This window comes from Aegilops tauschii, chromosome 1 (assembly GCF_002575655.3).
Source record: "Aegilops tauschii subsp. strangulata cultivar AL8/78 chromosome 1, Aet v6.0, whole genome shotgun sequence".
In the NCBI taxonomy this organism is placed as follows: domain Eukaryota; kingdom Viridiplantae; phylum Streptophyta; class Magnoliopsida; order Poales; family Poaceae; genus Aegilops; species Aegilops tauschii.
The window spans coordinates 260,579,755-260,594,118 of record NC_053035.3 but is presented as its reverse complement, the minus strand read 5'-3'; the positions used below and the strand labels follow the sequence as shown (position 1 = coordinate 260,594,118).

Here is a 14,364-nt window from a genome sequence, read left to right as displayed (position 1 = left end):
CAAGCCAGCACATCCTCCTCGAGCCGAGGTAATGCTCTTATTTTCAAGATTTCCTGTACATCGCATGGCAGAAATGCTTCTTGAAGTAAAGTACAATTCCATGCACCATTGCATTGCAGTAGTTGTGACACATATCTATATCTGCAAGTACCTTGAATTGATATAGGTTTGTAGGAGAAAGGTCTAGGGATCCAAGGGTCCCTCCAAATTCTGATACTGTTACCATTCCCTACTCTCCATATTAGTCCTTTCTTAAGAAGATCTAGGCCATGGCTGATTGCATTCCAAGTTGAAGAAGCATTCCCTGAGAAAACCGTATCCTCAAGTTTACCATTGGGATAGTATTTGCTCTTAAGCAGTCTGGCGCATAAACTTTCAGGCTGAGTTAACAATCTCCACGCCTGCCTGGCCAATAACGCCTGGTTAAACAAGCGGTAATCTCTGAATCCTGCACCACCTTTGCTCTTCGGTCTCTGAAGCTTTTGCCAAGATTTCCAGTGTGTTTTACGTTGCCCTTTGCTTGTTCCCCAATAAAATTCCTGACCATCTCCGTAAGATCATCGCAGACCAAAAAGGGCATCTTGAAGACTCCCATGATGAAGACCGGGAGTGCCTCCGCAACGGACTTGATGAGAGTTTCTCTGCCTGGTTGTGCTAGATGCCCATCGCCCCATTGCACTAATCTTTTCATAAGTTGTGCTTGTAGGTTTTGAAACCGACCTTTTGTCATTCTCCCATTAGGGGTTGGCAGCCCTAGGCATTTCTCTTCAAACCCTGCAACAGTTACATCCTCCTGTGCATCAACTGGGCACATTTCTCCAAACATAATCGAGCATTTATCATAGTTAAGAAGTTGGCCAGTGGCCTTTGCATACAGATCAAGGCAAGCTTTAACTTGTACGGCTTGAGCTCTCGAAGCCTCAAAGAAAAGGAGTGTGTCATCCGCAAACAGGAGGTGAGATATGCCAGGGGCGCGTCGGCAGATCTTCACTGGTGCTATCAGTCCCATATCAACACGTTGTCGTAGGATTGCAGAAAGCCCATCAGCAACAAACAGAAACAAGAAAGGGGAAATTGGATCACCTTGCCGATCTTTAGTTTTCTTTCCGTTTCTTTGTTTCTTCGTTATACTTTGGGTTATTTGATTTTTCTTAGATTTCTCTTTGTTTCTTTCATGGGTTTCTCTGTTTTTCTTTTCTTTCTCATTTTTCTTCTTTGTTTCTTCATTTTTTTAGTTTCTTGGTTTTCAATGATTTTCTTTGTTTCCTTATCGGTATTCACTGTTTTCCAACCCAAGCACTTGTATCTTCATGTTTTTCTAGTTTTTATTTGTTTATTTGTTTTTTTTTCATTCTAAATTTTTGTATATGTCAAGAACATTTTTCTAATACATGTTTGACATTTTGTAAATACACAACCTACATTTTATCTATGCAAAATTTTATTATTTTTTAAATGCTTAATTAGCACTTTTCAAATAAAAGATTAAGATTTTTGGAACCCATGATCAGCATATTTCCCGCACATATTTTATTTTTTTAAAATGCTTGATTAACATTTTTAAGTACAAGATTAACATTTTTAATACATGGCTAATATTTTTCTATACATATTTAACATTTTTGAAATGCTTGATTAATATTTTTAGTGCACGGCCCAGATTTTTGCTATGTATATTTCAAATGCTTGACTAACATTTTAAAAAATACATTTTAACATTTTTTTTCAAATTCTTGATTAACATTTTTAAATACATGACCAATTTTTTATACACATTGAGTTTATTTGTATACATGAGAAACAATTTCTCTATACAGATTTAACATTTTTCAAAATGCTTTGTTAACATTTTTTAAATTGTTTTGTAAAGTGTTTTTGTAATATTTGGAAGTAAAAATATAAAGCAAAAAACGAAAAAAAGGTGAAATAACCGAGAAAAAAAGAGGTTGCGGCCTTTCGCATCCGCGGACCGATGTGGTATCGTGTTGGATGACAAAGTGTTTTTGAACAGGTTAGTCTAGAAATTTGCGGGTGATTTGAGAGTCTGCGTTGGAGATGTATGAAAGAATAGAAGTCTAGCAGAGTTCAGTATACGAGGGAAGACACGTCACCGTCCACCTGGCATAAAAATGACATAGGTTGACACAAAATAAATCGTGCTGCAAACGCAATCGGATGGCGATTGGCGCAGCTGGAGCGCACTCCAGGTAAAATCCCACCCAACTTTGGTGGAAAAGGAAAATCGGAGCCCAACGGCAACGGGTAACCCGCGCCCGCGCGACCCACCCAAGCCCTAGCCCTAGCCCTAGCCCTAACGGCGTACCGCGCGTCTCGAACTTTCTGCCTCCCCCATTTTCTAACCTATCCCCTCTCTGGGTGACTGGGTAACCACTCTCGCACCAAACGGCAGAAAACAGAGCACACAACTTCCCCCACCGGCCACCAGACGCCGCAAACTTCCCCAAAATCCCCACCCAAGCTCGAATCTGATCCGACGCGCATCGAATCGAGGTAAGGTGCAGCATGATTCGTTCACTAATCTCGATTTCCTGCTTGTTTGGTTTCGTGGGGAATCGCTGCGTGTGCCCAAAATTTAGGGGAAAGTTTCAGTGAATCTGAGGTCAATCAGGCCGGCTGTAGGTTCTAAACGTGCAGCATCTCCCTCTAGCTTCGTGGATCGCGCGATTCGCGTCCTCTTACTTAGCCATTCATGATCTCTCACAGGGTTCCCAGATTTTGATAGCCTAGCTTGTTTCTTTAGGGTACGGGCGCCATAGTATGACTCATGAAGGCTTCTGTAGTAGTAATATGTTCTTCGTGTGTCGCGGTTACTGCTGGTGGTGAGGTCCAGTGAGCCGAGTGAAGTGCCGCTAGGGTTTGTAGCTGTGACACAAGTTTATCTGTGAAGTCAGTCACGAAAAAGAGATTCTAAAACGATTCTACGAATCCTGGGCCGTTTGCACGCTGCCAAGTGACAAGTACTGACAGGCTCCATATGCATCGCTTGGTTATCAAACGAGCACGTTTCCTAATTTTTATGTATGGCTTGGATGCTTATGTTCTTGCTGCTTGTGATGGGGTGTGCTAATTGAAGGTTCTGTGTCGATTGTGGTGCAGTGAGATGAGCCGCCCGGACGACGGACATAGGTCTTTCTTCCCTGTGGGAAACCCCTTCCGGGTCATCCTTCCAGGGGGACCTCACCTGCCTAGGAAGCTCCAGGCGCTGCTCAAGTCATACGAGGATGCCCTGGCCTTGAGCTTGAGGAAGCTAAAGCCAGAGAATGCCTTGGAGGTCCTCACCTTGTCCTGGATGAGGCTTGCTGTCGATTGCTTGTCAGAGCTGCATGCCAACATAGGCACCCTGATAACCGAGCTCGAGCTGCCTGTCTCGGATTGGGATGAGAAGTGGGTGGACATTTACTTAAACAGCAGCGTGAAGCTGCTGGACATCTGCATCGCGCTAAGCTCGGAGCTTGCTCGGCTGGATCAAGGGCAGTTGCTTGTGAAGTATGTCCTGCATGTGTTGGACCCCAAAGGCGGTGTGCCGTCATTGGAACAGCTCAAGCGAGCTGAGGTATTACTTAAGGAGTGGATGGACAAAGTGGACACGACGCGCCCAAGGCTCGACAGCTGCTCAATGGCCTTGCAGGAACTTGCTGGGAGCCTTTGTCTGATGAAGGTCAAGAATTCTGCTAAGGGGAAGGTCCTCATGAGAGCTTTGTATGGAATAGAGTCTGTGACTGTCTTCACCTGCAGCGTCTTTGTGGCTGCACTATCAGGTAGTCCCAAGCCATTGGTGGAGTTGCATGTCCCTCACAAATTTGGTTGGTCACAGGCCTTCAATGATCTTCATGCCACCATCAGCGGGGAAGTCAAAAGGCGATTGTCCAGAGGAAGTGTTTCAGCTGTAAAAGAGCTGGAAGAAGTTGAAGCATGTGCCAGAAAACTGCATGCATTGACTAGGACTGCGCAGCTTGAAAATGAAAATGACAACGTGGCTTGTGCTGTCAGCCTCTCAAAGCAAATGGTGATGCCGGTCAGCACTGGACAGAAAGGAGACCCCAGGTGTAATCTTAAGCCAGCTGATGACAGTAGCCCGGAGTGTGAAGCGATCATGACAGAGACTAGTACAGAAGAAGGAACACAGGAGGCTAAAATGATGCAGGAAGATAACACCCACTGTGAGAATAAGTTGATCGAGCTTGAGAGTATCAGTGAAGATAACAACATCATTCCTGAGAGAACCAGTATCTCGGAAGGCAGAGAAGAGCTCCTGGACTGTATCTCCAGCATGTCGAAAAGTGCCGAGGGGCTTCGGCTCGGGTTGGATTCCTTGTCGAAACGAGTCGGGGACTTCTTCCAGATCGTGCTTACAGGACGTGATGCATTGCTCTGCAATCTGAGGATGTCAGATGCAGCAAGCAAGGTCACCGAAGTTAGGTCTTGATGCTCTACGTTTCTGCTGTGTATGTTCTCTGTTGGTGTAAAACATGCGTATAGACGGCTCAGCAGCGCCTGCTTGTACACCGCTCTTCTGACATGTGCCCCCTGCTCAGCCTCACCGGAACTAAGCTAGGGCACCACATCTCAGCGGCGACGTGCATAATCTTGGGCTGCCAGTTGTGTTGTGTGGGGTTGTATGTGTCGTAGGTTTGATAGTCCTTGTGTCTTTTTTTTTGTCGAGTAGAAGTAGTACTAGACAAATACTGAGTCATTAGTGTGCAGTATCAGTGGAATGTACAATGCCGAGAGGACAGTAACTGTTTCATATGTATGCCGAAGTGTGTTGCCAGCAATGTTAGAGATGAAAGATGTATCCTAGAGAGCAAAAGCAAAGTCTTTGAGGTATCTTGCATTTCATATGAACACTTGTGCTCGTGCTGGAGTGTTACTCGAATCTTTAGCAACATCAGGAACCAGTGGTTCGGCCGACAAGAACCTGTTACTTCTAGTGAAAGATTCCATCCTAATTTTTAATAGATCTCACGTTGCAGCCGCTCTCACTTCAGGCGTGCATCACGCGTCTAGGGACGCTGAAATCTGAATGGGACGATGGTCCATTTTGTATCTTGAAAATCAAACACTACGGCTACTCTACTATACAATTATCCCTCCCCTTGCTTTAGGATGCATCGGGTCGCTCACCGATCGTATATAACAATAAATAAACGAAGCCATGCTTGTTGACGTGTTGTTATCGTCGTTTCCTTTATCCAATCCAACCAGCAGTATCCGTCACCGGAAACTCGTAGCTTCAGCAGCACCCCAGTTACTGAAAATCTGAAGCAGAGCAGAGCTAAGATGAACTGACGAGTCCGAGCAGAACAAAGCAAAAGCGAAGAAATCAATCGCCATGGAGGCATGGCTCCTGCTCCCTGTCGCCCTCCTCCTCCCCTTCCTCATCGTCCTGCTCGCGCAGCGCGTCGCGGGTAAGGCCAAGAACGGCAGCCGCATCCCGCCGGGCCCGCTCGCCTTGCCGTTGCTCGGCAGCCTGCTGTGGCTGATGCACTCCTCAGCCGACGTGGAGCCCCTCCTCCGGCGCCTCATGGCGCGGCACGGCCCCGTCGTGTCGCTGCGCGTCGGCTCCCGCCTCTCCATCTTCGTGGCCGACCGGCGACTGGCCCACGCCGCCCTGGTGGAGCGTGGCGCCGCTCTGGCTGACCGCCCGGCGGTCACGCGCGGCCTCTTCGGCGAGACCGGCAACACAGTCGCGCGCGCCTGCTACGGGCCCGCGTGGCGCCTCCTGCGGCGCAACCTCGTCTCGGAGACGCTGCACCCGTCGCGTGTCCGCCTCTTCGCGCCCGCGCGCGCCTGGGTGCGCCGCGTGCTCGCGGACAAGCTGCTGCGGGACTCCGGCCCCGGCGTGGAGGCGGCGCCCCGCGGGGTCATGGTCATGGAGGCGTTCCGGTACGCCATGTTCTGCCTCCTCGTGCTCATGTGCTTCGGCGAGAGGCTCGACGAGGCCGCGGTGCGGGCGGTCGGCGCCGCGCAGCGCGACTGGCTCTTGTACGTCGCGCGCAAGAAGAGTGTCTTCGCCTTCTGGCCGGCTGTCACCAAGCACCTTTTTCGCGGCCGTCTCAAGATGGGCCTCGCCCTGCGGCGGCGGCAGAAGGAGCTCTTCCTGCCGCTGATTGACGCGCGGCGGGAGCGCAAGAAGCAGATCAACCGTGGCGCCGGCGTGGTGTTGCCGATGGCGGAGACCACGTTTGAGCACTCGTACGTGGACACCCTGCTCGACATCAAGCTCCCTGAAGAAGAAGAGGCTGGCCGCGCGCTCACGGACGACGAGATGGTCGTACTCTGCTCCGAGTTCCTTATCGCCGGAACCGACACCACCTCCACCGGGCTGCAATGGATCATGGCTGAGCTCGTCAAGAACCCGGCCATCCAAGACAAGCTCTATGACGAGATCAGCGCCACAACTGGAGACGACTGGCAAGAGGTCTCCGAGGAGGATATCCACAAGATGCCTTACCTCAAAGCCGTCGTCCTTGAGGGACTGCGCAGGCACCCACCGGCGCACTTCGTGCTGCCGCACAAGGCGATGGAGGACATGGAGATTGACGGGTACCTGATCCCGAAGGGCGCCACTGTGAACTTCATGGTGGCCGAGATGGGCAGGGACGAGCGGGAGTGGGAGAAGCCGATGGAGTTCGTGCCCGAGCGATTCTTGCCGGGCGGCGATGGCGAGGGGGTGGATGTGGCCGGCAGCAGGGAGATCAGGATGATGCCATTCGGTGTCGGGAGGAGGATCTGCGCCGGGCTCGGCGTCGCCATGCTTCACCTTGAGTACTTCGTGGCCAATTTGGTCAATGAGTTCGAGTGGCGTGAGATTCCAGGCGACGAGGTGGACTTCGCCGAGAAGCCGGAGTTCACCGTCGTCATGGCCAAGCCGCTGTGCGCGAGGTTGGTGCCCAGAAGCAGGAGCTGACGGTGCTTTAGACAATCACACTACTTGTTGAACCTGCTTGCCTGAACTGGATGTTCACATGTGTATATCTCAGTGGCTGATGTCTCATGGAATCTCATCTGATCATTTTGAGCTTCAGTTAACAGAGCAAATACCGTTCTCATCTTTATTTTAAGGACTGTGATATTTGGCACATGTGTGTCACATAAGCAAAACTGCCACACCTCTACTTATTTCACTTTAAAGTACCACACGACCCCCCTCCTTCGACCCCACCTTCTTCCGAATGACCCTGCAGGCTCGCCCGAGAAACCTGCTTCTTCCGCACATCTCGCGCGCCCCACCCCCGAGAAAACTGCCACTTCTTCACGTCTATCACATGATAAAAAAAAATTGCGCATGTGGGATTCGAACCCACACCTCCTTGGCACCAAAGCGCGCCACCACAACAACCTCACCCTTAGGTATTGGGGAAAGCTCACCAAAGCAGGATTTCGGGCAGTAGTAGGGGTGGTGAAACTTTAGATGTCAAATGCCACCAATTTTTCCGTCTCGTACTTATCTTGAGCCATCAGTCAGATTGAATGCAGCGCCCTGCCGGCAGCTCCTGACCTTAAAGTGATTCTGTCACTTTTACAATATGTTTTGCTATTGCTCAAACTAAAGAAACTAATCGTTTTGATCCTTTTTTTTACAATTGTGTTACTACAAAAGAGTACAGAAAATTACCACGATTTTCCCTCGGGACAAAGTTAACATGGTATTCGCATGCAAGTTATCATGCCTGTGTTGCGTAAGTTACGTGCTATTTACATAGAACTTACCAGGTATTATGTTTCAACAACTACACCCCTTCCAAAGTTACCACTGTGTTTTATACACAAGTTATAAGGTCTTCGATGTGTAAAATACCGTGGTACTTACACATAAGTTATCAGGGTATGTGTACATCAACCTCGTCCCCGGTCAAAGTTACCATGGGGGATTGTACATGAGTTACCGAGTCTACAGTTCGTATATTATCATGGTAATTACACCTAAAAACCTGGGTGTGTTTCGGTAACTTTTTTCATAGGTCAAAAATTACCACGATGTTTTTGTGTAACTTATCACGCCTATAGCGGGTCAAAGTGGGCCATTTTTCTGGGCCAACCCACGAGCACGTGTGCCCCTCATGACACTAAACATTATGTGGCTTTTTCGTGGCACATCATGTGTTGTGTTCATCTAAGAGGCCCCACGAGGCGAGTGTATATTTTTAACAACTTGTTTTCCTTTGGTAAAAAGTTATCATCATGTTTATATTGTAAGTTATCGGTTATGCGGCGCTTATATTATCATGTTATTCACACAAAAATTATCGGAGATGTTTTGAACAACTTTTCCCCGGGACAAAAGGTTATCATGGTGATTCTAGGTAGCCTATCAAGCCCGCAGTGCTTAAAATATCATGCTATTTACACAAAATTTATCAGGGGTATGTTTCAGCAAAATTCCCCCCCACGGGTCAAAAACTTATCATGGTGTTTAGTTATCGCAGTGCATATGTTTTCATGCTATTTACACATAAAAATACTAGGGGAGGGAGGTATAGTATCGTGCTATTTACACAGAAGATACCGGGGTATCTTTTCAAAAAAAAAAAATCTTCCCTATGGTCAAAGTTACCATGGTGTTTCTACCTCAGTTATCAGATGTGCGCTGCGTATGTTACCATCTATTTACACATAAATTATCTGGTATCTTTTCACATTTTTCTTCCCCAATGGTTAAAGTTACCATGATGTTTGTATCTAAATTATCAGCTCTATGGCGTGAATGTTATCGTTCTATTTACAGAAATTACCGGGGGCCGGGGTTCAACAAATTTCTTCCCAATGATCAAAGTTACCACGATGCTTTCACCAAAGTTATTCACGCCTTCAATGCTTATGATCATGCTACTTACACATAATGTACCGCGTGGTATACAAAAGTTATCATGTTGGTGGTGCGTCATTTATCGTGGTGGTGATGGAGAATTTACCACGGGAAAAGTTTCTGTGCCAGGTTTGATAGGTGAAACAAAAGTTTTTCAGTGCTAAAATATTAAAGGCAAAACATGTCAAAAACAATATTTTCCTTAGCTTGTTCAACAATGAGTGTCATAGGCGAGATGGTTAGCTCCCTTCGTTGATTACCTGCAGACCAAAGATCAAATCCCAATTCAAGCATTATTTTTGCCCAAAAATCTGGAAGGCGCGTGGGGCCGTAACTGATGATTGGAAGGAAGGAAATCAGGAGGACGGGAAAGGAAGGAGATCAGGAGGACGTGCGGGAAAGGAAGGAGATCGGGAGGACGTGCGGGAAAGGAAGGAGATCACGAGGACGTACGAGAAAGGAAGGAGATCGGGAGGGCGGCCAGAACTGACGGTGCTGGATGCGTGTGGCAGTTTTGCAATCTGCCACACGGTTGCCACTTACATATTTCGTTATTTTAAATTAGTCGCACCAAGGATATAAATCTAGGAAATTTTTTTTGCCACTCTAGCTTTTGTCCATTTTCCTTATGCCACTCTAAAATTTGACATTTCACTTTGGTCACTTTTTAGCTTTTGACAATGCATCCCAATTATCGTTCCGTGGCAAAAGCAAAACTTTTAGATGGCATATTAATCACCAATGAGCAATTTTTTTCTTTTGCCATGAAATTGCGATGTATTGCCAAAAACTTAGAGTGGTAAAAGTGAATGTCAAGAATCATAATTCGGAAAATGGCAAAAGCTTGAGTGGCAAAAACAAAATTATCTCATAAATCTACTAGAGTTCGGAGATTACACACGAAGCATATTTTTATGGAACCATAATGTGTTGAGTTTTTATCTGGAACTATAATGAGGTTAGGAGTTTCTTTTTATGGGAACGAGGTTTTATTTTTTGCATCTCAACACACTTTCATTAACTTAATAGGGGGGTTACCCTCCTTTTGCAAGTAACTAGTAGTGATATAAAAAATCTTTCAGTTTATAGAGGGAGTAAAAAGGAAGTTTGGCAGCTAGAAAAAAAGGAAGTTTGAAATAAATATAATCCAGAGACATCTTCTCCTGGAGCTACTTGCCCGTCCAGCACAAAGATGTACTACCTTTTTTGCAAGTGAAAGATGTACTACCTTATTAGCTTTCTCTTCCAACATAAAAAATACTATATGTCAAATATTCTTTTCTCAAGAAAACTAGTTGCCAAACTTACTACTATCAAGAAATTTTTGGTGGACAAGAATAAAAGAAGACCCATCCAAGATAGCTCTTTGTCTCAGGGCATGGAAGGACATGTGCACCCCAAAAGTAGAAGGGGGTCTTGGAGTCAAGAACATTCAAGTAGTTAACATAGGCCCAATCCTATCAGCGGCTTGGAGAATTGCGGATGAACAAAGCTTCTTCTCACATGTACTTAAATCTAAATAATTTCCCGATACTTCTATTTGGAGAGCAAGAAGCAACATTCAAAAATCAAGTTTTTGGGCTTCAATTCTTAAGGTAAGACACATTATTCAAGCAAATCCAACCTATCAAATTCTTGATGGCAATTCCTCCATTTGGAGCTTTCCTTGGTTTCCTCATTGGCAATCTATTTACGAGCATTTGCAAATACAATTGGGGCATTATGTCTATCCTTCTCAGATCAAGGATTTGTGGAACCAAAATCAGAAAAACATGGAATGCTAGACTTATTTACAATCTTTTTGATCATGAGGTAGCTAATAGCATCATGCAGGTACCGATTATTCAACAACAGGGAACTGGTATCCTCTGCTGGAGATTGCATCCTTCAGGTAAATGAACTTGAAAATTAGCTTATAAAGCATGTCTTCAAGACTTGCAACAACAGGGATATACATTGCCTAGATAGGTACCTCAAGAGATTAAACAATTACTCAAGCAGGTTTGGAAAGAGAAGACTATGGTTCCAAGGGTACTGCTTTTGCTTAGAGGCTCTTGAGGAAAGCACTTCCAACAGGTATGAGAGCAAGGAAATATTCCAAGCTTATTAAGAAAAGTTGCATTAGATGCGATCAAGATAAAGATGGCATGCATCTTTTCTTTACTTGCCCCTCTGCTAGAGCATCTTGGGTAGCTCATCCTTGGTTTATTGAATCTGAAATTCTTTCTAACAACTATGATAGTATTGTACAAATTATCAATGCTCTTCTTAACTTAGGGCATCCACATGCCTCTCTCATTAATATAATGACTTTTCTTTGGTGCATATGGAAAGCGAGGAATGATACTCTTTTCGATAGGAAAGAGACCAAGCCTATACATGCATTCCAAATTATGCAGGCCATTCTAAATAATCAGGAGCTAACACTTCAATCACAATAAGCAGGGAATGGTCTTAGTCAAGATGAGCATAAAGCTCACAATAACAGGATATAATGGAAGCTACTACCCCAACTTGCAAAGTCCTTACAGATGCAGCATGGAAACTTGATACACAAAACACCGCACGCATAGGAACTTTCATAGAAATGACTGGAAAACATCAAGAGATCAACATCAATATTGGTTTATCCGAGGAGAAAATCACGTCGCCTCTCCAAGTAGAACCTATGGCACTTTAGGTAGCTGCCCAATTGATCACTACAATCACAACAGGAGACATCATCTTATTCACGGACAATCGGGTTTTGGCCTAGGCTGCACAAGCAAGAGATATCCTTAAATGGCCTAGTTATTGGGAGATTAGAAGCCAATTGGCAAATTTCTTTAGCTCTACTAGTAAGGCTCAGATAATCATTAGACACATTCCTAGGGAGCTTAATAGCAGGGCTCAGAACAATGCGGCTAGAGCATACTTTTCAGAATCCAATACTAGTCCTACAATGGTTTGGAATAGCAGGTCCCACTCAATTGATCACTGTCATATGCTTTTAAAGCTAGGCAATCTGAACATCAGACATTGTAAAACCATATGTGACTTGTTCTTCAGATTAATGGATTGGCGCCTAAGGCGCCATTGATACGTCTCCAACATATCTATAATTTATGAAGTATTCATGCTAATATATTACCATTCTTAGACGTTTTACAATCATTTTATAGCAACTTTATATCATTTTTTGGGACTAACCTATTGACCCAGTGCCCAGTGCCAGTTGCTGTTTTTTGCTTCTTTTTTACATCGCAGGAAATCAATATCAAACGGAGTCCAAACACCGCGAAACTTTTTGTGGAATTTTTATGGACCAGAAGACTCCCAATGGGCCAGAGCAGCACCTGGGGGTGCCCCGAGGGGGGCACAACCCACCATAGCGCACCTGGGGGCCTAGGCATGCCCAGGCGGGTTGTGCCCACCTCGATGGCCTCCCGCACCCCCTCTTTGCCTTATAAAATCCAAAATATTCCAAAAACCCTCGTGGTTAACCTAGATTAGAAGTTCCGCCGCCGCAAGGCTCTGTACCCATGAGAAACCAATCTAGACCCCGTTTCGACACTCCGCCGGAGGGGGAATGTTGGGGAACGTAGCAAGCAATTTCAAAAAAATTCTTACGATCACACAAGATCTATCTAGGAGATGCATAGCAACGAGAGGGCAGAGTGTGTCCACGTACCCTCGTAGACCGAAAGTGGAAGCGTTAGGTTAACGCGGTTGATGTAGCCGAACGTCTTCATGATCCAACCGATCCAAGTACCGAACGTATGGCACCTCCGTGTTCAGCACACGTTCAGATCGATGACGTCCCTCAAGCTCTTGATCCAGTAGAGGGTCGAGGGAGAATCTGACAGCACAACGGCGTGGTGATGGTGATGTGATCCGCGTAGGGCTTCGCCTAAGCACTACGACGCTATGATCGGAGGAGTAAACTGTGGAAGGGGGCACCGCACACGGCTAAGAGAAATCTTGGTGAGTCTTTGGGGTGCCCCAGCCCACGTATATAAAGGAGGGGGGAGAGAGGCCGGCGGCCAGGAGGGACGCACCATGGGGGGAGTCCTAACTCCTAGTAAAAGTAGGATTCACGCCCCCCCCTTTTCCTTTCTTCCACCGGAGGGAATAGGAAGGAGAGGGGGAGGGAAAGGGAAGGGGGCGCCACCCCCTCCTCCTTGTCCTATTCAGACTCCTTGGTAGGGGGGCGCGCGGCCACCCCCCGCGTTCTTCCCTCTCTCTCCCTTAGGCCCATGATGGACCAACACTTCCTCGGGGGGTTCCGGTAACCCTCGGTACTCCAGAAAAACCCGAATCACTCGGAACCATTCCAATGTCCGAATATAACCTTCCAATATATGAATCTTTACCTCTCGACCATTTAGAGACTCCTCGTCATGTCCGTGATCTCATCCAGGACTCCGAACAAACTTTGGTCACCAAAACACATAACTTATAATACAAATCGTCATCGAACGTTAAGCGTGCGGACCCTACGGGTTTGAGAACTATGTAGACATGACCGAGACACATCTCCGGTCAATAACCAATAGCGGAACCTGGATGCTCATATTGGATCCTACATATTCTAAGAAGATCTTTATCGGTCAAACCGCATAACAACATACGCCATTCCCTTTGTCATCATTATGTTACTTGCCCGAGATTCGATCATCGGTATCCTGATACCTAGTTCAATCTCGTTACCGGAAAGTCTCTTTACTCATTCCGTAATGCATCATCCCGCAACTAACTCATTAGTCACATTGCTTGTAAGGCTTATAGGGATGTGCATTACCGAGAGGGCCCAAAGATACCTCTCCGATACACGGAGTGACAAATCCTAATCTTGATCTATGCCAACTCAACAAACACCTTCGGAGACACCCGTAGAGCATCTTTATAATCATCCAGTTACATTGTGACATTCAATAGAACACAAGGTGTTCCTCTGGTATTCGGGAGTTGCATAATCTCATAGTCAGAGGAATATGTATAAGTCATGAAGAAAGCAATAGCAATAAAACTAAACGATCATTATGCTAAGCTAACGGATGGGTCTTCTCCATCACATCATTCTCTAATGATGTGATCCCGTTCATCAAATGACAACACATGTCTATGGTCAGGAAACTTAACCATCTTTGATTAACGAGCTAGTCAAGTAGAGGCATACTAGGGATACTCTGTTTTGTCTATGTATTCACATATGTACTAAGTTTCCGGTTAATACAATTCTAGCATGAATAATAAACATTTATCATGATATAAGGAAATATAGATAACAACTTTATTATTGCCTCTAGGGCATATTTCCTTCAGTCTCCCACTTGCACTAGAGTCAATAATCTAGATTACATAGTAATGATTCTAACACCCATGGAGTCTTGGTGCTGATCATGTTTTGCTCGTGGAAGAGGCTTAGTCAACGGGTCTACAATATTCAGATCCGTATGTATTTTGCAAATCTCTATGTCTCCCTCCTTGACTTGATCGCGGATGGAATTGAAGCGTCTCTTGATGTGTTTGGTTCTCTTGTGAAATCTGGATTC

The 14,364-nt window shown here is 45.8% G+C and overlaps 2 protein-coding genes across 2 annotated transcripts; both read left to right on the top strand.

Annotated features, from left to right (window-relative positions):
• The first annotated feature begins 2,342 nt into the window (after positions 1–2,342).
• Positions 2,343–4,848, top strand: LOC109771658 (UPF0496 protein 4). The gene is made up of 2 exons (XM_020330357.4): positions 2,343–2,511; positions 3,118–4,848. Exon 2 carries the CDS (start codon positions 3,122–3,124, stop codon positions 4,445–4,447), a length of 1,326 nt encoding a protein of 441 aa, XP_020185946.1. The 5' UTR covers positions 2,343–2,511; positions 3,118–3,121; the 3' UTR covers positions 4,448–4,848.
• A 13-nt stretch (positions 4,849–4,861) lies between these two features.
• Positions 4,862–7,079, top strand: LOC109771657 (cytochrome P450 89A2-like). Its single transcript, XM_020330355.4, has one exon. It carries the CDS (start codon positions 5,354–5,356, stop codon positions 6,929–6,931), a length of 1,578 nt encoding a protein of 525 aa, XP_020185944.1. The 5' UTR covers positions 4,862–5,353; the 3' UTR covers positions 6,932–7,079.
• Positions 7,080–14,364: the final 7,285 nt, after the last annotated feature.